The 25,222-nt window shown below is 43.7% G+C and overlaps 1 protein-coding gene across 7 annotated transcripts in view; it reads left to right on the top strand.

The window, feature by feature from the left end:
• Nucleotides 1–25,222, top strand: part of LOC126267043 (uncharacterized) — a 1,079,001-nt gene that overhangs the window by 535,005 nt on the left and 518,774 nt on the right. For all 7 annotated transcript variants that reach the window (XM_049971866.1, XM_049971859.1, XM_049971858.1 and 4 more), the window contains one exon: nucleotides 578–732. In XM_049971866.1, the coding sequence (XP_049827823.1) occupies nucleotides 593–732 (140 nt within the window). In that variant the 5' untranslated portion in view covers nucleotides 578–592. The remainder of the gene's footprint in view (nucleotides 1–577; nucleotides 733–25,222) is intronic.

Genomic DNA, 25,222 nt, shown 5'->3' with positions numbered 1-25,222 from the left:
TTGAACTTTGTCATAGAGTTTAATTACCTGCTGACGTCGGACGAATGTAGTGTGTGACTATGTATGTGTGTGTGTGTGTGTGTGTGTGTGTGTGTGTGTACGTGCGTAATTTTGGTTGCGCACGCACACATGCGCACAAGGGACAGAGTCCGCTTTGAAGAGCAAAAGCGGTAATACAGAAGAGATCGTTCTTGGTATTTGTCTCCTTGCTTTGTACTCTTGTTGGTTTGGAATAATTGGTTGCTAACGATCTCGCTTTTGAAGAAATGCCAAGTAGTAACCAGTAAATACAAATCATAAAAAATAAATTAAAACCTCGTATATCAGCTGCGGGATTTTTCCTCGAGATAATGGAGACCTACCTTCGGCAATTTATCCTAGAAATAAGTATATTTAGTTGTTTTTTACTGATGGGTTGTTTATCTGTGCTAGTACTGTGTCCAGTACATTGTTTTTCAGTTCACTGTGAACTGCCATAACAAAACCAACATTTTTCGTTATTAAGTGTATCATGCGCTCTCGCCTTTGCATGCACCAAGTGGATGATGACGAGCTTCCCGGGTGTGTGTGTGTGCAGAGTTGTCCTGTCGGCATGGGCGACTCACGGGACCGCTTGGACTCGGATGACGAAGCAGGCAGCGGCGAGGGCGGCGCGGATGCTCGGGCCGCCGGCAGCGGGGGCGGCGGCGGCGGCGGCGGCGGCACGGGGGCGGGCTCCACGCAAGCGCCAAGGTAAGTACAGAGCTACGCGCCCATCCGAGAGAAACCGCAGGCCAGAATTCGTTTTGTTACAGTTACTATACAAAGGCTAAAACAACTTTTGAGCCGCGCGGAGTGGCCAGGCGGTTACAGGCGCTATGTCACGATTCGCGCGGCCCCTCGCGCCGGAGGTTCGAGTCCTCCCTCGGGCATGGGTGTGTGCGCGTTATACTTAGCGTAAGTTAGTTTAAGTAGTGTGTAAGTCATGGGACCGATGACCTCAGTAGTTTGGTCCCTTAGAATTTCACACACGTTTGAACATATTGACCAACTTTTGAGATGGTTTGTTTTCAGGTTTATAGCTACACACACGTTTCCGTCTGTATAAAGCGTCTTCGGCCAGTGACCTGTCGACCTTATCATATTGTTAAGTACAATTTTCTAGCTTGTAGGGATGCGGTGTCATCTGCATTTATCTATAAACTACCCAAGCCACTGCGCACCGAGTGGCGGAAGATAGTTCAACAGATATTAGCGATTTCTTGCGCTATTCCATTCCCGAATTTAATGAGAAAAATATGTCTGCACTATTTGATCCAAACCATCCGGACACTCATCAGTGGACATTAATATGTGGTGTGCCCGCCCTTCACCTGTATTATGGCTTGAACTCCGCTGGCGACGCTTTCTAGTGATGTGTCCGATTGTCTGTGGAGGAATGGCGGCCCATTCTTACTCGAGGGCTGAAATCGGAGGAGGCAACGATGTTGGAATCACTGGTTTAGAGCGAAGTCGACATTCTAACTCATCACAGAGGTGTTCGTTTTGGTTCAGGTCGGGGCTCTGTGTAGGCCAGTCCATTTCAGCAGTGTTGTTGTACTCATATCATTGGCTTACGCATAATGCTCTATGACAGGGTGCACTGTCATTCTGGCACAATCAGTCGTCATCTCCGTACTGTTCTCCTACAGTACACGGTACACGGCGCTGTAAAACGTGTAGGTATCCTTCCTCGCCTTAATCACCGTAAGACCACCTCCTCGGTAATTCACTGTTGGCAGATAACGTTCTCCAGGCATTCGCCAAATCAACGTCTTCCATCTGATTGCCACGTGGTATATCGTGGTTCATCACTCCAGTTGACTTGTTTCCAGAATTCACTGTCCATTGGCGTCGCTCTTTATACCGCCTCAAGCATCGGGAGAGATTCTAGCCACCGATCTCCAGGCATTTTTTACTACCACCTTCCGAACGTAATACATTGCCTGTAGCAACTTATAAATTACCTACGAAAGATAAAATGTCTATACGGCGAAGAAAAGACAGATCAATGATCAGCGCCCTCTGTTGCACCGGTGACCAGAACGTTATATAGGCGCGCACCAATCGTAAGAGCTTAACCATTAGAGGGTTTTACATACATCGTGATATCTCTCCCGCAGAAAACGGTTAAGCAACATATTAACGGTCAATAAATAAAATTATCTAGTCTGGCCATACAATCCATGAATAAGTAGAACATAATAAGTTACAGGAGTAGAGCGACGAATGTATGGAAGTTAGGCAAATGCTTACTGTTAACATAAATCATATAGCAAGGCTAGGTATAAAAATACGAGAGGCATTATTTGGTTATCGTAGCGCGTTGGGCCCAACACCTACTTTGCTTTGTTTGATAACGTACTACGATAACCAAACAATGCCTCGCGTATTTATACCGAGCCTTGCTATATGGTTTATGTTGAGAACAGTAGGCATTTGCTTTACTTCCATACATTCGTCGCTTCATTTCTGTAACTGGCTATGTCCTATTCATGGATTGTATGGCCAGACTAGATAATTTCATTTATTGACTGTTCAGTGGGGTAATATCAGGATGTATGTAAAGCCCTCTAGTGGTTATGTTCTTACGTTCGGTGCGCGCCTACACAACGTCCTGGAGACCGACACAACAGAGGGCGCTGATCATTGATCTGTCTTTTCTTCAGCTGTCATATAGACATTTTATCTTTCATAGGTAAATTATAGGTTGCTACAGGCAATGTATTACGTATAGTAGTTTTTGACCGTAAATTCATCATAAAAGTGTCAGACCTATTATCTTTATATGCTTCCTTTTAATAATTTTGTATGGGTAACTGTATTCATCTTTTACTGTATCACAATTGGTTTCTGTAAGAGTTATCAATACTTAAAAGTTTGCTACATGTATTTTATCCAATGTGTTTGTATCAGATTATGTTTCTTACGTAAATGATGACTACATCTAAGCGCACAGTAGCGACGTCTGTGTAGTATGTAGGCAAACATAATTCTGGTAGCTACTGTACTTCAGTAGCCTGTTGCAAATATGACTCTGTGGACGATGTGGCCTAATCTACACCTTATTTTATATCTATGTGACGATGCTGTGCTGAGTATATTTATATGTTTTGACGAAGCCATTACGGCCTTTTCACTTTAGGGCATGGTGTAGCAAAGGTAAGTTTTACCTTATTTTATCTGTAAATTTCCCTAGTTGTATAAGAGTATATTGTGATACGTAATGCTGTATTGTGTTGAAAGAGACACTGCTCAAAGACTGGAATAAAAAACATTTGACAGTATTATATCAGTGTTCATATACGCAAGTATGTCGCAACTGATGAATTTATATTATCTACGTGAAAATTCTGCAAGCCACCTGACGGTATCTGATGCATACCTTTCACGATGTAAGTCCCCATTTTCCTCGCCTTTTCTTCTTTACTGGTGCTCTGTTATACGGTCTTGCGTGTTGGGGGAATTTGCTGCGAACGTGACAAGAACGCGCTGTCAGCAAATGGCTTTTATATCCTCAAAGGACATTCTGTTTTCTGTTATCTGTCGTACAGCTGCCATTCACATTCCTTTCTTGTCAGTTTGCTGAGGGTATACTAATCTCATCTGTGAGCCAGGAAATCGTCACAAAAAGCTTTATGTAGAAGCATTCTAATGCGAGGAGGTTACAAACAAAAGTGAACATTGCGCTCCATTTGTAGTCGAAGTCCTGTTCTGCCCATTCTCTGAATGAAAATGTCGTCAGTGAACTGCTTTCCGAACAGCGATGGTGCGCTTCACAAAATATTTTTACCCGTCATGAGTCAAAAGGTGCGATGAACTTGCTTAGAATCCCCTGTTGTGTTACTTCTGCATTATCGACACGTTACCTGCGGTTGTGATGTCAATGGAAATCGTGTAGCACGTCTTCACAATATCCACTGTATTTATTATGCAGGATAATGAACTGTCTCGCGGATGCTGTCTTTAACAGTGTCAGACCACTAGTGCACAAATGAATTAAAACTAATTCGTGTACCAATTGTTCTCTACTTCTGCCTTCAGAAATACATGTGGAGATGATACATTACGATAACATTCACATGTGTCCTAAATAGATAACACATCTCCATACTACAATTCTCTGAACAAGAAGCATAATGTAGACGCACGCATTAGAAATGTGCCATGGAATGCAGTTATCCTTCATTAATAAGGAAAATGAACATTCAGGGCCCCCTTCATTAAGATGAATCGTATGAAATAAGGAAGTCAAAGACTGGTAACAGTGTCACGGTGACGTCTGAGTCAACGACTTCGTAAATGTTCAATGCAATACATCCGTTCTCTGAGATCGTACATTCTGGGATGAGGCATTTTTTGTCGTGCTAGAGCTACCCTGGTACAGTCAGTCGAGATCTGCGAAGTATCCTTGCAACCGTCTCTCGTTCGCATTTGAATGGAGGAAAAAACAAAAAAAAAAACTCCTTGGGAGTTAAATGAGAAAATAAAAATACCACAGTTAACATAGTACAGCACAAATAAGCGAAATAAGTAACAGGAAGGTAACGGCGCATTTCGATACTTGAGACAGGTTAACGACTTTATTGGGTTTATTATTTTGTATGTCTTCCCTGGAGAGAAGAACACAATAGCAAAAGGTTTTATTTTCCGATCTACTTTTCATTACATTCGAATATCGGAATGTATATATACCTGTTTCCCTCCGAAACCCAACACGAAAAAACAGCGTGCAGTCACTCGCTTTGCTGGATCTGGACTGCGTGATTACAGCGTTTACATCGCCAGAAATTAAACTACTGTTTGAGTTTCAATAAAAAAAAACAGTTAAAGCGAAGTCACGTTGCGAAAAACGTGAAGCTAGTGTGGGTAAAATTTCATTGCACCTAATATCTCCAAGCTGAACAGAAGGCTTCTGGCTAGAGCAGAGGTCGGCAAGCTTTCACCACTCACGTACCACGTTGTCGGATTGCCAGCTTAATATTTTACAGGTACTGCTGAATAAAAACTAAGGTTAACTTCAGTAACTATTTTATTTTGATAGTAACTTCGCTACAGAGCAGCGTCAAATAAAACTTTAATGGAAGAAACCTATTGAGTGCTTTAAAGCACGATGTTATTTAAGAAAAAAATAATTGTGATATAAATCAGCCTTTATGGCTATACGGAAGAGATAACTTACATGTGATGGTCAGTAGTATTGCAATCTAAGAAAATAAAATGGACGCAACATAAATGATTGGAGACGGTGGCAATTTTTAACCATAGTCTACAGTAGATGAATTCGTGATCACGTAAATCTGAAAATGTTATTGTGGTGTGGTATTACTTAAGAACATCTGAGCGAAGAAAATATTTTGTATCTTTTTAAACATACTTTGATGTGTCATCAGATAAGCGCTTAATGGTCAAATTTTGGTCTGTGGCGTACCATCTACAGGACAAACTCAAACTGAGGAGATTTTTCGGGAAATTTTTTTTGAGTTTGGTGGTATAACAGACCTAGTTGCTCCTACCAGATAATTACATTATGATGTATTCGGTTTGTTACCGCATTCTCCTCCGCTTCTGTGACAATCCCATCGCAACAATGAAAAAGACTAACATGCATGCTGTCAGTCTCACTGGGAAGGAACCAGTTTCTCGTTGGCGTCTGTGTACCGATGCAAAAGTATTGCGACGTGGGTGCGGTCAGGGTGGGAATAACTCGGCATAGCGTCTTTATGTTGTTCTTCTACTGCCTTCAGTGAACCCACGCTCGAGGCGCACATCGGTCAAAACTGCATCGGGAAACCCAACCGTACTGCTGCATGTCGCTAGTGACAGACACCTAGTACTGCTGCAAAAACAAATGTGAAACAGGAACTAGCAGTACTGAGCGTAAACTTGAGGGTGCCTTGTTCTGGTGTGGACAGCTAGTGCCGTGAATGAATGGAACAAACACACGTTGCATGTCGTCGACATTTGCACAGCCGTGCAGATATTTTCAATGTAATACTAATACAAAGATAAGTGGTGATAAGAAATCAAAAGATATGCGACTACTCTGCCACCAGCCAATCGACTCCAAGGATCTCTGACACTAAAATACTCGGAAAATCTCCAAAATTTTGTCGGAGTTCAGACTCACCTAGTATAAGTTAATCTGCAGACATTCTTAATGTCTTTCCAAGTTCATCAGGTTCTTCCTTATGGTTAACACTGGATTTCGCGAGCCTCTCTCAAACTATGGGCTCTTGATTGTAGCTGATTGTTTTGAAATTTATTTTCTTTCATAAAATACAGGCAACATTTCTCCGTGTATCGTGAACAAAACAAGGATATGACTGTGGGTGTGTATTGCATGTTGCCGACCACTGGTCTAGATCATAAACTGGAATCGATACGAAAACGTTAAGTTTGGTATGGCTTTAAATACGGTTCACAAAGAATGTTCCATGTGGACTTCATTGGCTTTCGGAGGCTGGTATGACTGTCAGAGAAAAAGATGTTTCCGTATATTTAACGTATAAGTAGTAGAACCTCGTCAGCTTTCTTGTCGAGAATGGCTAATATGGGTTCAAATGGCACTAAGCACTATGGGACATTACATCTGACGCCATCAGTCCCCTACACTTAGAACTAAATAAACCTAACTTACGTAAGGACATCACACACATCCATACCCGAGGCAGGATTCGAACCTGCTACCGTACTCATATTTATTAATTTCACTAGCCGTGAAGATGATCTTGTAAGCCACCATCTGATTATCAACTATTTGAACATGAAAAATATCCTTAATCTGGTTTTTAATTTTTATTGCTTTCTAACATCGAGTAACTACCTAAAACCCATCTTTATTATGTAGTTGTACCGTAAAAACGCTGAAGAAAAAAGTTTTCATGTTCTATAGGGTATGTGCCCGATTAATTCTAGGGATGTGGAACTGGTCATCTAAATATGGCTACTGGCTGACCATTCGCAACTTTTTCTGCCCGTTCCCTTTACATAATCCATTAATAGAAATTCTTCTACGGATTAGAAGTTATTGTCACGGAGGTACTGACTGTTACAAAGGTTAACTTTCCTGTCTGTCATAAGTTTTATATCATCGCGTAAGTAATAAAAATTTTGGTGGCAGTTTTGTGCACCCCATTTCGCGCTTAAGTCAGAAATGAAAGAATAATGAATGCATTTTTGCTTATGGTATTTTCATTATGCAGACCACTGTTCGTTTATAACTGTAGTGGCTTATTTGCAACAAGGGGGACACTTAGATCCTGTATCAGTAGTCAAAATGCCTAACGCCTTGAAACGGATATCTACAAGACGGGTCGTGGAATAGCACCACATACAGTGTGCTTGCAGCACATTTCTTAGATTTGAAATGATTGCAAGTGCAAATGTGACTGAATTGAGTTGTTTTAATTATGCAAGAATGTCTTTCAATATGTACACCTTGTTTGATGATTCCACCCTGGTTGTTATTTTCTTACCATATGCTTACATCCATCGTTGGTGTAATACCTGGATATAGGGGAACGAATATGTTGTATAGCGTTTGGAATTGAGAGTGCAACCATTTGCAGAAAACCATTCAATAACGCCTTTAAGAAAATTATTTGCCTTTTCCTCTGTTGCTGAATGTGTGTTTGGACTCATCGCAGTGCTAGTGTCGCTCTCAAAAGAAGAAATTCTTCTTGTCGTGTATTAGCTAGAGGGTCTTTTATACTGAGTGTTCCAAGATAACAGCGTCAAACTTCACGGACGGGTTCCTTGTACCAAAATAAGGAAAAAACGTCAAGTAAACAAGGGCAAAAGCACGTATCTTAAGAGATGTGAGTACTTCGTCATCGTCGATACAGTGAAACACCTCTCTTCTTCTACAAGTACTTTTCATATTTTGGGAGGGGTTTAGTATGAGCCTTACAAGGAAAAAATCTCTAGTAAACAAGGGCTCTAAAATACCTGCCTTAAAAACTATAAGCACTTGTTCAGTAGAAGGGATGGGTTTCACACCAGCGAAGATGAACAAGAGCTCATAGCTCTGGAAGTACGCATTTTGGACCCCATGTTTATTGGACTTTTTTTCTTGTTCTGTCCAATACTTCCTCCTCCCAAATATGAAAAGCAAAGACCTTGCAGTAGAAGAGATCTGTAGTATAGTACGGAATGTGAACACGTGGTCAGGCCTCTTAAGCTATGCATTTTAGAGCTCATGATTACTAGACATTTTTTTTATTTATTTCTGCGTAAGAACCTCTCCCCAAAGTTTTTCAGTTCTTTTTTGTGAGGGGGAGGGACGTGGGGGGCCCTGTATATGAGAAACTATAGCAGACGTAAGATTGAGCCTCGCGCAACCCCGTAAGTGATTTCTCCCAGTCGGAGAAATGTTTGGTGCAGTACAGTTGAAGCAGAGCTCCCCCGCCAATAGCGCGGCCCTCCAGAATCAGACGTCTGTTTTGAATTGGCTGTGACTCGACACAGGTAGTGCCAGCTAGTCGGGTTGCGGTGCGCTGTTAGTAGGTGTGCGCGTGATTGGCGGCCCTCAGGCACGCAGCGGAGCTGCGCAGCTGGCGTGCACGGCCGGCCCCTTCATTTTCTGCTCGCTACGTTAATTGAGGTCTGCACACGACCGACAGTATTGCCCTTGTGGTCGCAGGCAAGCCTCTTACTGTTCGCAAAATAACACCCACAGCTGAAGTACCGGCAGCCATCTTGTGGCACGTTTGGTACCGGTGTTAATTCCCCTCTTTGCTCTTCCATTTACAGATGGTGCGGGGTAACAGTGACTGTCAGTAAGCCTCCGTTTGAGGGCCATTTTTTTTATCGACGTGTGTGTGAGAAGAACTAATATGTTGCTTTATGCACTTGGCAACGCATACACTCAGAACATTGACAGTGAACTTGCCTGCGACGCACAGAACCTCTCTCACAGCAACTGCCGATGGAATTTGATGAGCCATCCTTCACTCTTTTGCACTTACTTAATGAGCTCGCGTGGAAATGCGCCGCTGTTCTTTAGACCTATTTACTCCTTCATTAAACCCGTCTGGTAAGGGTCCCAGACTGACGATAATACTAGAGACCCGTTGGAACGGGATTTCTGCAAGCACCTCTTATCTTATAATTCTTCCAGTGAATCTGTCTGACAAATGCTCCTCTACAACTAGTTTTATGGAGATCATTCAATATCGGATAGCACCGGATGAACAGTAATGGATCTTCCAGTATACTTATGCCCAAAACTTAAATTTTAATCGTGATTGTCAAATCGTACTTCATGCACAAAGCGTACAGTCCTGGCAGATTTTGTTATATTTCGGTGCAATTTTCCGACGCGTATCCGGTAAGCAACAGCGTCACCGAACCTCGTGAACTTCCCGACGTATACTCAGGGGTTGGCCAAAAATATTGAAACTAGGCGAGAAATGCGTGCTCGACCATAAATGGAGTCGCTAGCAAATTCTCTGCTGCGTTTCACAACGAATGGCACCTGTACAGTGCCCTCAGTTCGCCGCAATTGTCAGTCATCGCCAGGACACTGTTCTGTGTAGTTGAGTGCAATATGTCAGAGCTAAGTGTGTTCGAACGTGGGCAAATTGTCGGTACTCGTATGGTGGGTTCTTCCGTAACCTAGGTAGCAGCAGTGTTTAGCGTTTCCAGAGGCACTGTATCGACGGTTTGCACCGCACACAGGGAAAGCGGAAAAACATCATCTGCTAAGTCACAACACGCACGAAAGTGTGCACTGAGTGATCTTGAGGCTTGTGACGAAAAATGAGGGGGACGACAGCTCTAAAAGTCACTGCAGAACTGAATGTCGCACTTGCCAAGCCTGTCAGCACCAGAACAGCACGAATGTTGCTCCCATAAGCAGGGAACTGCCGGGCTAACATCAATTATGCAAATTCCAGTAACAGGTAAACGTAGTGTTGAAGCCCCAAAACGTGGACCATACAGAAATGGGGGGTCATTTGATTGATTGACTCTTGTTTCACACTGTTTCCAACATTTGGCACAGTTAACGACCCGAGAGTGAAGCATAGCGAGGATTTCGGTGATGGCTTGGGCAGTCTTATTGTGCTGTTGCGTGGGTCCCACAGATCCTCTGCAAGGTGGCATTACTGCCAAGGATTATGGGGCCATTTTGGTTGAGCGGGTGTTTGTTACCCAATAGTGACGCTGCGTTCCAAGATGACAGGTCCCCTGCTCACAAAGCTCGCATCATCCACAACTGTTTTTGAGCCCGAGGATGAACTGTTGCATTCCCCCTCACCACCACCTGTGTTTTTGAGGTCTACTTTGGAGAGAACGGTGCTTGATCTTTATCCTCCTCCATCATCGTTATCTGAACTTGCCACTATTGTTGCAGGTAGAATGCTGTAAGACTCCATTGAGAACCACTATACCAGCAGATCTTACCACATTTCGATACATTTTTCTGGTGACTTACCGATAAACAACAGCACTGTATTTATCCATTATCCATTCTAAAACGACTCGAAGCTGTTTTTAATGCCAACGGTTTTCTTACACCCTATTATGGATTATAATGCGTTGTGTTTTTGGTGTTTCCGTATTTTTTGTTCTTCTCTTGTATGTATGGCCATTTTACAGTTCCTCGGGGTTATAGCTCCACATCGGACAATTTCGTCCCCTTAAATGACGTGTTAAGTTATTATATACTAGAAAATCCTCGAATCCAGTAACAAAGCTCATAACATCTTTTTTCTCACAGATCGACTTTGAGCAACTATATCGAATGCCGTCCGGAAGTAGAGGACACGGCATCAACCTAAGAGCCGTTGTCTACGGCCCTCTGGATCTAACAGACAAACAGAGCGAGTTGAGTTTCATAAGAATTCTGTGTGCGGAATCCTTGTTTATTCTAGGAAAGAGGTTTCAGGTCTCCGGGAAGTGAGCATAGTGCGTGTTCATAAATTATACAAAATATTGATGTTAATTATGTAAGTCTATAGTTAAGGACATCTATCGGACGACCCCACTTAGAGACGGTAGTGACTTGGGCCTTTGTTTGATCTCATAGTACGATGCGTTGCTCCAGTGTTTACTGTAAACTGCTTTGTGTAGAGGAGCAAGTTTTTCTCATAAAGTACACTGAAATGTACAGGTGCATGACCAGGTCGAGCGAGATTCGATTGTCGAGCAGGCTATTTTGGCGGCTCTAAACAGCACAAAAGTCCCCAGATTACTTACTAATCCACATCATGTAAATTTAATGATAAGGCTACCGTCTCAGCAGTCAGGTGTTGCCCACAAGCGTATGTCCGTTGTTCACAGGTAGTGGTGAAACATGTTTTGTGCATAGGTACTGAGATTACACCGTCACTACCCGGTCGTCAGAGTGTCATTTGCAGGGCAGCGAACACAGACATCAGGTGAGAATGACAGTTGGGAAAGAAAAACTTGTACTCACATTATCACATCATTAGTGTCCTATTAGTCGTCAATCATTCCTGATTCTGTATAGTCTACTACATACTTGACCGCTGTAACAAATGTCACGTCGCCTACAGCTATAAACAAGGTTGTCGAATTCAGGCAGCGATACGAGGTTCTTCTGCGATGAAGAATCGAAGCGTTAACAACGAATTGATTACTTATAGATTAGGAAATAGCATCTGCGAAAAGAGAATCAAATGGAGTGAACACATTTAATAGAATGAATGGTCAAAGACTGCCTTGCAAAATCGCAAGATATAAACCTGAAGGGAGAATAACTTAGGGCTGACTGACGGAAATATTGACATCACAAGAGCCAGATGGGTGATAGTTGATAAGAAAAAGGAGTTGAAGAAGAGGTAAAGGCTCTCCAGTGATGGAGCTGACTATCACATTTAAAAGAAGTAGAACATTGAATTTCTTAATTTACATTGTACATAGGCTTCTTTCCAGACATTTTCAAAATTAGAAAGTTCGTCCTTTACATTGAAGATTTATCCAGTTTTATGCGACAACGACTCGTGAGAATACTCTTGAGAGAATTCGTGACGTCAGAGCGAGTAAAATGGCACAGTGGTGATACGCTGGACTCCTACTCTTTAGGGCGGCGATTCGAATGCCTGCCCGGCCACCCACGTTTAGGTTTCCCTTGATTTCTATAAATCCAATAAGGATATTGTCTGAGTGGTTCCTTTGAAAGAGCATGACCGATTCTCCTCCTCTTCCTCCCCCATGCGAAGCTTGTGCTCCGTCCCTAATGGCTGGCCTTGTCATCGACGGAGCGTTAAACTCAAATCTTTCGTATCTTCGTTTGTGATACCCGGACTTTTTTCCTTTTTATATGACAGTCAGTATCAATTTCTGAAACTTGTTATTCTAGTCAGCCCGGCTGTCTAACGTGTTAGGTATCAAATGAAATTCGAAGTTAATCTACGTAAATATTTGTCGTCTCCTGTACGAAAATAAGTCAATCTGTAACGCCATGAGAGCTGGACTTGAATCATATGCTCTTCTTAGTCATGGTGAGCGTGCAGTATTACAAGTACGTTTCACATCCCCGTTATCACGTGATTTCATGAGTCGGCTACCAACAGATAAAGTTGAGTGTTGCGATATCGAAACGTATTATGTGTCATATGATAACTACGTTTTATTCGAGCTCTGTAGTAAGTGGATTCACGTTATCACTTCTGCAGAATAGCAAGTGCGTATTATTCTTTTGTCGTGATCTGTTTTCTACAACATGGAATTCTCGAGCTGATATATAAATTTAATCGTGTCCTGGTGCAAAGCAGTAAGAACAGAGAGGGAAGTGGAAACTGCATCTCACTGTCGACTAATAACCAAGACACAATCATATGACGACCAGCGGAAAAATGCATCAGTCAGAGCACGAAAGAGGGGAATATGTTCATGTTTAAAAGACTGGTAGAAATGCGGGAAACCAGCTGCCCAGTCCTCATTCTGCACTCCTTTAGGATGCGAACATATTCGCGCTATTTTAGCACAGGACATTCTAAATTCTTTCACGCAGTCTCTCTTTGTAGTCAAATCCTCGTATTCAGCGTCTCAAGTCATGGCATACCTCCTAATATCGTGTCGGACCTCCAATTTCCCAGCGTAGTGCAGCAACTCGACGTGGCATGGACTCCTCACCGGAAGCCCCATGCAGAAATAATGAGCAGTGTTGCGTCTATAGCCGTCCATAATTGTGAAAGTGTCGCCAGCGCAGGATTTTATACACAAACTGACCTCTCGATTATGTCTCGCAATTGTTTCACGGGTTTCATGTCGGACAATCTAGGTGGCAAAACCATTGTCTCGAACTGTCCAGAATGTTCTTCAGACCTATCGCAAATAATTGTGGCATGATGCCCTGTCATCCATATAAATTCCATCGTTACGTGGAAACATTAAGTTCGTGAATGGCTGCAGATGGTCTCCAAGTAGCCAAACTTAACCACTTTCAGTAAACGATCGGGTCAGTTGGAACAGAGGACCCAGTCCATTCTATGTAAACACAGCCCACCCCGTTATGGAGCCACCACCAGCCTGCACAGTGCATCGTTGACAACTTGAGTCCATGGTTCAAAATGGCTCTGAGCACTATGGGACTTAACTGCTGTGGTCATCAGTCCCCTAGAACTTAGAACTACTTAAAGCTAACTAACCTAAGGACATCACACACATGCATGCTCGAGGCAGGATTCGAACCTGCGACCGTAGCGGTCACGCGGTTCCAGACTGTAGCGCCTAGAACCGCACGGCCACTCCGGCCGGCTTGAGTCCATGGCTTCGTGGGGTCTGTGCAACACTCGAACCCTTTTATCAGCTCTTACCTGTCGAAATCGTGACTCGCATGATGAGGCCACGGTTTTCCAGTCGTCTAGGGTCCAACAGATAAGGCCACGAGCCCAGGAGAGGCGCTACAGGCGATGTCGTGCAATTAGCAATGGCACTCGCGCCGGTTGTTTGCTGTCGTAGCCCATTAACGCTAGATTTCGTCGCCCTGTCCTAACGGATACGTCCACCGTACACCCTGCATTGATTTTTACGGTTATTTCAGGGAGTATTGTTTGTCTGTTAGCACTGAGAACTCTACGCAAACGGCACTGCTCTTGGTCGTTAAGTGAAGGCCATCGACCGCCCCGTTGTCCATGGTGAGAGGTGATGTCTCGGCGCACTCTTGACACTGTGGATCTCGGTGTACTGATTTCCCTATCGATTTCCGAAGTGAAATGTCTCATGTGTTTAGCTCCGACTATCATTCCGCCGTCAGAGTCTGTTAATTCCCATCGTGCGGCCATAATCACATCGGAAACTTTTTAAGATTAATCAACTCAGTATCAATGACAGCTCCGCCAACACCACCTTCTCTCTCTCTCTCTCTCTCTCTCTCTCTCTCTCTCTCTCTCTCTCTCTCTCTCACACACACACACACACACACACACACACACACACACACACACACACACACACACACACACACACACAAAATTTGACACTGTCTCCTTTTGTCGTTCTTTCCCACTCCCAATGAACTTCAGGACACTTAGAAAATCAAAAATTCTGAGGGGTTCAACTTATTTTTCTCCTATAGCGGCGCGTTTAAAATTTCCCCAAATGCGCCGTCCCCTATACGCATGTGTTAAAGTTGGTCGGTCTGGGAGGTGCAAGAGGCCCCCCCCCCAGGCTGTATATGGTCTCCATTCATCTCTCCTTTTCATTTCCACTGTCTCCTCTCTTTTGCTCCCACTGCTTCTATCTCCATCAACGCCGATTTCCCTTTTGTTGCCACTTTCACTGACCATCAATATCTCCTCTTTCTATTTGGCTCTTACTGCGACTTTTCTCATCCGTCTTTCTTTATGTTTCATTGCCACTTTCTCTCTCCTACCGTTACTGCCTCCCCTCTCTTTTCCTCCCATTGGCACTGCTCCTCTTCTTTCAGTATAAAAAAGCTCGAATATGCTCGTGTGCTCGTGTTGGGGCGTGAGCGGAAGACGGCCTAACGGTGTGCGGGACCATAGCCCAGCTTCATGGAGACGGTTGCGAATGGTCCTCGCCGATACCCCAGGAGCAACAGTTCCCCTAATTTGCTGGGAAGTGGCGGTGCGGTCCCCTACGGCACTGCGTAGGATCCTACGGTCTTGGCAAACATCTGTGCGTCGCTGCGGTCCGGTCCCAGGTCCACGGGCACGTGCACCTTCCGCCGACCACTGGCGACAACATCGATGTACTGTGGAGACCTCACGCCCCACGTGTTGAGCAATTCGGCGGTACGTCCACCCGGCCTCCCTCATGCCCACTATACGCCCTCGCTCAAAGTCCGTCAACTGCACATACGGTTCACGTCCACGCTGTCGCGGCATGCTACCAGTGTTAAAGACTGCGATGGAGCTCCATGTGCCTCGGCAAACTGGCTGACACTGACGGCGGCGGTGCACAAATGCTGCGCAGCTAGCGCCATTCGACGGCCAACGCCGCGGTTCCTGGTGTGTCCGCTGTGCCGTGCGTGTGATCATTGCTTGTACAGCCCTCTCGCAGTGTCCGGAGCAAGTATGGTGGGTCTGACACACCGTTGTCAATGTGTTCTTTTTTCCATTTCCAGGAGTGTATCACGCGCTGTTGATGGAATGATAGTTTCATTAGTACCATCTGACGATAGCGGAACGGTTGTTCGCCGAGGTATCGTGGACTTTCGAGGACTTTATCGGGCAGTACACCCGAGAAATTTGGAAGCAGCATCAGCGCTGGGAAAGCCTCAGATCGCATATTTGTAAGATCCTTCCAGCATATTCTCGCCGATACTTAGTAAAAGAATCGCGTGGACTTCTCGCTTTGCCGTTGTTCATAGAACTGCCATGGAGTCGGCTACTAGTGCTATTTTATTCGATGGGAATTTGAATTGCGCCGTTTTGCTGCTTATTGAAAATGAGAGTGCAGTTTGGAGGATGCCGCAGCATGGACCACGTTTTCCTTGGCAATTTCAGTATTCTAATTAGGGGAATGAAACTTTCGCTTTGCAGCGTATTTACCGTTGGATACGAACCCGAATCTTCGTCTGCCATTTTATGCGTAAGCTAACAAGTACGCCATTTAAACGCGCCTCAGGCCAGGAGCACATCGGGACCTCACCGGTGAAGGGCAGGGCCGCGCAGCGCAGCGAAGGTTTTTGTGACTCAACGGGTGTAAATATGACAGCGCAAATTGAGGCGCAAGGCAGGGTAGAGCACCACTGTACACAGTTTGCTTTCGCCTTCGGCGCGCAGTGTGTGGGAGAGTATACTGCGCGAGCGCCACGCACCTGTAGGGCGGGGGGAGTACAGACCATGTGCTCTCGCGGGGTCGGCGCGAAACGAAACTGCCTTCCAACATGCGCGCACACTGTGCCGCGTAGTATATACTCCGCTGCGTTCCCCTGCCCTTCTTTCGTCGGCTGCGTCTCAATGTAGGCATGCCCTCCCTGACCCATTCAACGCAGACCTCTCCTTTCCCTTCCAAACTTTGCAGAGGCTCATTGCGGCTCGGTGAAACCTGTTTGGGGGTCTTCGCTACTGTGAGCTTTGCGAACTGTGGCGTCAAATTGGTGTTTCCGACTAAAAATTTTTTAACAAACTGCCAATTGGTTTCTGTTTCGGATTCTTCGGCTGATGTTTGTTTGACCATTTTTCTAGCGTTTTGCCAGCACGAGTGGCTGGCTGGCATTGTCAAAGCTTCACGCCCCATTGCTGGTGGAGGACTGGAGTCTGTCTCGTGGCCGCAGATTAAATGTATCTGGTGCTCCAACGTCCGAGGATCTAACCGTGGTCATTAACGCTGCGTTTCCCCCTTGCTACCTGTAACGGTTGTTCGCTGCTGCTGCACGGGAATTTCTGTAGTCTCCCCGACTAAGCAGATGTGGTAGCTCTACTCTGTGGTCCGTTTCATGTAGCGCGTGCTCTGGCACGGCCGATTTCTCCACCTGACCTAAACCGCAATGCCCCTTATCATCGTCCAGTCACTCCGACGTAGACTTTTCGACAAGCACGGGGGATGTCGTATATTCCATATATTGTAACTGCGTCCCTTTTGTCATTTGCCAATCTGAGACACTCTTTTTTTTTGTCGGTTTTTATGTGGTTTTTATGGCGATTTTGCGCAGTGTACATCCGATTCTGTCCTTTACCGTGGGAATGTGTGTCAGATAGGCCTTACCCGACATTTCTTCTTCCCATGTGTTACTTGCCCAGTGTTTGATTCCGTGACACTTTTTATGGATCTGATGGCACCCATTGCTGCTCAGAACGCTGTCCAGGTGTGGCGACTTGCGTCTGATGTGCTGCTGGACACAAAACGTCCGTAACCGACAGGACCGAAAGGAATAACAACTGTCAGGGTTTAACGTATCGTCGACGGAGAGGTCGTGAGATACGAAGCAAAAGCTAGGGCTAGGGAAGTTAATGAATTCGAATCTCCGTATATTCGCGTTGTCCATCTATTTTCGTGACTAGGAGAGGTCATCACTTTCTCAAAGCTTTTCTGTCCTTTATTTTCTAATGTTGCGGCTGATAAAATTTAACGATAGTAGAAAGCATGGTTTTATTTTTGTTTATTTGATGTTTTGATCGTTTCACCGTAGTTCCCCCGACAGAAAGGACGCAGTTTACGTTGCTGCCTGGCGTTCTCATTGCCCAAGCCCTCAAGACGATTCAGTGTAGACGAGAAACTGTCGCTATCATCATGTACTGTACAGGTGCATAGCAAAGTTTCTACGGATTTGACAAACTGGTGTGGGATGCCGCAAATATTGTACCGAATCTCCTAAATGTGAACTCTGGAACACATTTGGTCGCCACACATGCAGTAGCAAAGGTCTGCTGTCTCTCGTCGCACATGTCTATAATTCGTTAACATACGCAGTGCCTATGGGGCGTGGAAATAACACTGACAATTGAAACAGATGAAAGAGGTGAGCTCCGTTCTAGGCATCCAGTCGTGTGTGTGTGTGTGTGTGTGTGTGTGTGTGTGTGTGTGTGTGCGCGCGCTTTTTGCTGTTTTGCTTTATAAACTTATTATATGCATTTATTCACTGAGACTCCGGGTAACACTTCAAATTTTGGTAGAATTCATGTCTGTGGACATGTGTGCAAGATTCGTTTTAATTGTTTATGATGTAAGATTAAAAGACAGAAATACCACATTTTACATTTATTCATTAAGCTTCTGGTCTCATCGGTAACATGACCAATGAATTCGCTGCCCTAACAAGTGCAATTTCTGGCGAGTGTGTATATTTTTGAGAAATGAAAAGCTTTCGCAGTTGTTGTTGTTGTTGTTGTCTTCAGTCCTGAGACTGGTTTGATGCAGCTCTCCATGCTACTCTATCCTGTGCAAGCTGCTTCATCTCCCAGTACCTACTGCAACCTACATCCTTCTGAATCTGCTTAGTGTACTCATCTCTTGGTCTCCCTCTACGATTTTTACCCTCCACGCTGCCCTCCAATGCTAAATTTGTGATCCCTTGATGCCTCAAAACATGTCCTACCAACCGATCCCTTCTTCTAGTCAAGTTGTGCCACAAACTTCTCTTCTCCCCAATCCTATTCAATACCTCCTCATTAGTTACGTGATCTATCCACCTTATCTTCAGTATTCTTCTGTAGCACCACATTTCGAAAGCTTCTATTCTCTTCTTGTCCAAACTAGTTATCGTCCATGTTTCACTTCCATACATGGCTACACTCCAAACAAATACTTTCAGAAACGACTTCCTGATACATAAATCTATATTCGATGTTAACAAATTTCTCTTCTTCAGAAACGCTTTCCTTGCCATTGCCAGTCTACATTTTATATCCTCTCTACTTCGACCATCATCAGTTATTTTACTTCCTAAATAGCAAAACTCCTTTACTACTTTAAGTGTCTCATTTCCTAATCTAATTCCCTCAGCATCACCCGATTTAATTTGACTACATTCCATTATCCTCGTTTTGCTTTTGTTAATGTTCATCTTATATCCTCCTTTCAAGACACTGTCCATTCCGTTCAACTGCTCTTCCAAGTCCTTTGCTGTCTCTGACAGAATTACAATGTCATCGGCGAACCTCAAAGTTTTTACTTCGTCTCCATGAATTTTAATACCTACTCCAAATTTTTCTTTTGTTTCCTTTACTGCTTGCTCAATATACAGATTGAATAGCATCGGGGAGAGGCAACAACCCTGTCTCACTCCTTTCCCAACCACTGCTTCCCTTTCATGCCCCTCGACTCTTATGACTGCCATCTGGTTTCTGTACAAATTATAAATAGCCTTTCGCTCCCTGTATTTTACCCCTGCCACCTTTAGAATTTGAAAAAGGGTATTCCAGTCAACATTGTCAAAAGCTTTCTCTAAGTCTACAAATGCTAGAAACGTAGGTTTGCCTTTTCTTAATCTTTCTTCTAAGATAAGTCGTAAGGTCAGTATTGCCTCACGTGTTCCAACATTTCGACGGAATCCAAACTGATCCTCCCCGAGGTCTGCATCTACCAGTTTCTCCATTCGTCTGTAAAGAATTCGCGTTAGTATTTTGCAGCCGTGGCTTATTAAACTGATAGTTCGGTAATTTTCACATCTGTCAGCACCTACTTTCTTTGGGATTGGAATCATTATATTCTTCTTGAAGTCTGAGGGTATTTCGCCTGTCTCATACATCTTGCTCACCAGCTGGTAGAGTTTTGTCAGGACTGGTTGTCCCAAGGCCGTCAGTAGTTCTAATGGAATGTTGTCTACTCCGGGGGCCTTGTTTCGACTCAGGTCTTTCAGTGCTCTGTCAAACTCTTCACGCAGTATCGTATCTCCCATTTCGTCTTCATCTACATCCTCTTCCATTTCCATAATATTGTCCTCAAGTTCATCGCCCTTGTATAAACCTTCTATATACTCCTTCCACCTTTCTGCCTTCCCTTCTTTGCTTAGAACTGGGCTGCCATCTGAGCTCTTGATATTCATACACGTGGTTGTCTTCTCTCCAAAGGTCTCTTTAATTTTCCTGTAGGCAGTATCTATCTTACCCCTAGTGAGATAAGCTTCTACATCCTTACATTTGTCCTCTAGCCATCCCTGTTTAGCCATTTTGCACTTCCTGTCGATCTCATTTTTGAGACGTTTGTATTCCTTTTTGCCTGCTTCATTTACTGCATTTTTATATTTTCTCCTTTCATCAATTAAATTCAATATTTCTTCTGTTACCCAAGGATTTCTAGCAGCCCTCGTCTTTGTACCTACTTTATCCTCTGCTGCCTTCACTACTACATCCCTCAGAGCTACCCATTCTTCTTCTATTGTATTTCTTTCCCCTATTCCTGTCAATTGTTCCCTTATGCTCTCTCTGAACCTCTGTACAACCTCTGGTTCTTTCAGTTTATCCAGGTCCCATCTCCTTAATTTCCCACATTTTTGCAGTTTCTTCAGTTTTAATCTACAGGTGATAACCAATAGATTGTGGTCAGAGTCCACATCTGCCCCTGGAAATGCCTTACAATTTAAAACCTGGTTCCTAAATCTCTGTCTTACCATTATATAATCTATCTGATACCTTTTAGTATCTCCAGGGTTCTTCCACGTATACAACCTTCTTTCATGATTCTTAAACCAAGTGTTAGCTATGATTAAGTTGTGCTCTGTGCAAAATTCTACTAGGCGGCTTCCTCTTTCATTTCTTAGCCCCAATCGATATTCAACTATTATGTTTCCTTCTCTCCCTTTTCCTACACTCGAATTCCAGTCACCCATTACTATTAAATTTTCGTCTCCCTTCACTATCTGAATAATTTCTTTTATTTCATCGTACATTTCTTCAATTTCTTCATCATCTGCAGAGCTAGTTGGCATATAAACTTGTACTACTGTAGTAGGTGTGGGCTTCGTATCTATCTTGGCCACAATAATGCGTTCACTATGCTGTTTGTAGTAGCTTACCCGCATTCCTATTTTCCTATTCATTATTAAACCTACTCCTGCATTACCCCTATTTGATTTTGTGTTTATAACCCTGTAGTCACCTGACCAGAAGTCTTGTTCCTCCTGCCACCGAATTTCACTAATTCCGACTATATCTAACTTTAACCTGTGCATGTCCCTTTTTAAATTTTCTAGCCTACCTGCCCGATTAAGTGATCTGACATTCCACGCTCCGATCCGTAGAACGCCAGTTTTCTTTCTCCTGATAACGACATCCTCCTGAGTAGTCCCCGCCCGGAGATCCGAATGGGGGACTATTTTACCTCCGGAATATTTTACCCAAGAGGATGCCATCATCATTTAATCATACAGTAAAGCTGCATGTCCTCGGGAAAAATTACGGATGTAGTTTCCCCTTGCTTTCAGCCGTTCGCAGTACCAGCACAGCAAGGCCGTTTTGGTTAATGTTGCAAGGCCAGATCAGTCAATCATCCAGACTGTTGCCCCTGCAACTACTGAAAAGGCTGCTGCCCCTCTTCAGGAACCACACGTTTGTCTGGCCTCTCAACAGATACTCATCCGTTGTGGTTGCACCTACGGTACGGCCATCTGTATCGCTGAGGCACGCAAGCCTCCCCACCAACGGCAAGGTCCATGGTTCATAGTATCATTTAAAATGCCACCGACTCAGCGATGAAATATATTTTATCGGTATTGTCCTCTGTAATAATTTGTTTTCAAATATACGTAGCTAGAAACAGTGTTGAACATAACTGATGTCGGCACGAGTATGGGGAATACAGTGCCTAATGCAGACCAAAGTCGTCGTCGTCGTCGTCGTCGTCGTCGTCGTCGTCGTCGTCGTCACCACCCTCCCCCCCCCACCCCCATTTTAAGATCTTCCCCCTTTAGTAATAATTTATAAGGTCGTTTTTGTTCTGAGAAAGTGAACAATGTTTACTTTAATTCTGCGTCGTTCTAAAATTTTTTTGGGTAACCTCATTTTAACTTTAAACAATTGTAAAATATATCTTCTTGGATGTTTGCTTATAATGTTCGACTCAGTCCTTTCACGGACTAGGTTTCACAATTTCACATCGATACATTTCATCTTCTCCATTTCCCGTGAAAATTTGTATGATACTGAAGCAAATAAGTTAATCGCGACACGCTCACCCTGAGACGGCAAACGTCATGGCAAACTGTGGGTACTGTTTAGAACTTAAGCATTTTCAAGAAAGGAGGCCAGTAGAACAAACTTATTCATAATCGTACAAAACTGTAAATAGTAATCAACACATGCATTAGAAAAGTTCTGAAACTAAAAATTCACATTAACAAAACAGGAGAATCTCGCGCTCAGTACCAAAGTAATTAAGGGACAGCAAAGTAGTTGCTGCAGTATATCTCTGTTTCTACCGCCTTAGACGCTTGGGAGCAATATGGTATGCTTTCTGTGAGGTGCATCAAGAGCTCTGTTGGCACTCGATTCCATTGCTATGAAAGAGCAGTGCGGAGGTGTGTGCGGCGAGAGCTGGGCTAGATTTAGTCTTCCCATTTACTCTCCGTGGGATTCAGTTTCGATGTCCAGTCCATGCGATGGAGATATTCACCTGGAAGAAACTCACCTACTAGAGCGGCTAGATGCGGATTAGCATTATCGCTGCTTAAAAGGAAGTCTGGAGCATTTATAACTGTATAGTTATATATTTGATCTCTGGAGTCACATACGTACGTCATAACGAAGATGCAAAGTTGCTACGAACGTTTGCCGTGACTCTAAATCGCCGACAAAGCATATGGGTCGCTTAAAAAGACTGATCTGTGTCAGAGTCGCTTGAGGCGTCCGATGATTCTGTTTGGTAAGAAAAGATTGCCTTTGTACATTACGCTCTGACCGTCTTTCATACTACCAATTACTCGGTGTGTGTTTAATGTATATTCATTTAGTTGTTATTAAAACACCCTTTCATGTAGTACAAGAATGCTCCTTTTCTGGACAGACAGACACTACAGTTCAGATTTCTGCTCAAATGTTGATAGACATTCACAGTAATTGCTTGCGTTTTCTCCTTCAGTTATGTTCTCCATTCTGCTTAATTTTCGAACGTTAGAATGTACTAAAATGTATGTGACGCGATGGTTTGATTTGATATCAGCTACGCAAATTTTCACTCCAATTGGAAGCTATATCCTGGGTTCAACTGCTCTCTGTATAAACATAAGTGAAATAGCAGTGCAAGATTCATTCGAAGGTGTTGGATTAATGCTACATATAAGACTTTGATGAGACCTACCACAATAAAGGAACAACTACCACTGCACGCAATTTATGCCTCATACGAATCGTTATGCAAATAAACGAGTAAATTTCGGGACAAATACAGTCGTAGTACTGAAGTGATAATTTTTTTTGGAGGGAATGAGTGGTACGGTAGTGTATTTTGTAGGAAGTGTTTATAATACACGCGTATGGATGCCAGCTGCTTCACTGTTGTTACTCTTTTAATATTTGCCGAGAGTACTCACTGATCTTGATAGGAGAAATTGAAGCACAGATATGTGCATGTGTACTTGAAAGAAATGCTTGTACTTACTAACAGTGGATGTGGAGCAAGATGTCAAAGACTGTGTGGTACGCACCAGGGATTACATAATCACAAGAAAACGTCCAGTCGTATGTTTTTTTGCTAAGTGAAATTCTCCTTCCTAGTGCAGCAATGTGCTTATTACATGTCAGGCGTTTTCGCCATTCATGTTTCTGACTTTTAAGAGCACGAAGTATAAGAGCAATTGGAGCAGAACAGTGGCTTCGGTATACAAAACGTCCAGCTTACGATTGGTAGTTTTTAATGTCGAGCACGAAAAACTCTTCTGCTTTTTAGCGGAAAGTTAAGTAAAGAAATGTGTCATTCGCCAGAGGTTTTTGTCTTGAAGTTACGATCTATTCGTGTCAGAATCCATGTAAGACACCCAGAGGAACGAAAAGCTGCTGGCGCGGTCCTATATCTGAAGCAGCGTCTTAATCTTCATACGTTACAAAGACCCCTGTCGTGTTCCTGGGTCTGTATAGGAAGACCAGTCTTATGAACTACTGGAGAGATTTTGACACGATTATCGCTAATAGATAAACCGCTTCACGAGGAAGGTCTGTGTGTAAAATTTTTTTGCCGCTGCACGAGCCAGGTCGACCGGCCGTAGTCACCTGGTGATACCCGAGAAAAGTTGGGGTTTGCCGCTAGTGCCAAGTAATTACGTGACGGTCTTCATCGCTGTGGGCATACTCCTGAATATAGGCGTCTGAGAGGCTGCGAACGTGCGAAACGCTGATGCCAACGTGTCGAATGGCAGATAAGCTGTTATCGAAAATAGCTTCTGATCCATCCGATCACCGACTTCACAAGCGGTGTTTTCCCACGCGCCACAGCAGCTATCGGCTGCGGCACTCACCGAGCGTTTCAAAGGGCTTCCTTTGTCCCCGTTCTAATTGGAACGTTCAGAACAGCAAAACTGAAACAAGCGTACGATACACATTCACGAGGATAAGCCACTTCACTTCATCATATTATCCTAAACTAATAGTCACACCAGAGAACAACTGAAATTTCTTAGTGGAAAAAAGGAAAAACAAAAACATAGCGGAGCCGATTCTTTGTACAGTGAATTGAGAAACGGGACAGTGTCTCATGTTGTGGTTAACTGTGGAGTACTCATCGCAACGCAGCGGAAAGTAAGCAACACACAGAACGAGATAAAACAACCATTTTAAGGTGTTAGGAAACGGAAAGCAGAGTATTGTGAATTCAGTTCAGAGGTAGCTGGCGGAGTACTGACGCTGTACGTATTACGGTAATGGGGCAAGCAGAATGTGCTTTTACATTTACTGAACAGCTGTTGGTAACCAAAGCCAACTAAACACTTTTCAGTAAATTATGCACAGTGAGCTGTGTGGATTTGAAGTGGTAGATTGCATATCCAATCCGGCGACGTAATTTCTGAGGTTGTTCAGGGATATTTTCTGAGTATGTTGGTATGAGCGACAGGTGATCTCCGGTGGCTCATTACAGAGAATTATACTAATTATGATGTGTTAGATGCTTTACCCCCAATTACCTTTGCATCCCTTAAAAGTACATTCACAGCACTGCAACAAAACCCTAAAATGTGTAATCGTCGAGGGTTCACCACAAAACGCAGAGTAAACCAACAGTCTTCTGATACAAACGTTGTGTGCTGTGGTTGCCGTCGACGCGGGGACAGCTCAACCTAGCGTCGCTGTAACGCTCTTCCATGGTAATTAGTGGACTAATACACGAGACTCATATCGGT

Source organism: Schistocerca gregaria, chromosome 4 (assembly GCF_023897955.1).
Source record: "Schistocerca gregaria isolate iqSchGreg1 chromosome 4, iqSchGreg1.2, whole genome shotgun sequence".
NCBI lineage: Eukaryota > Metazoa > Arthropoda > Insecta > Orthoptera > Acrididae > Schistocerca > Schistocerca gregaria.
This window is presented reverse-complemented; position numbering and strand designations above follow the sequence as displayed.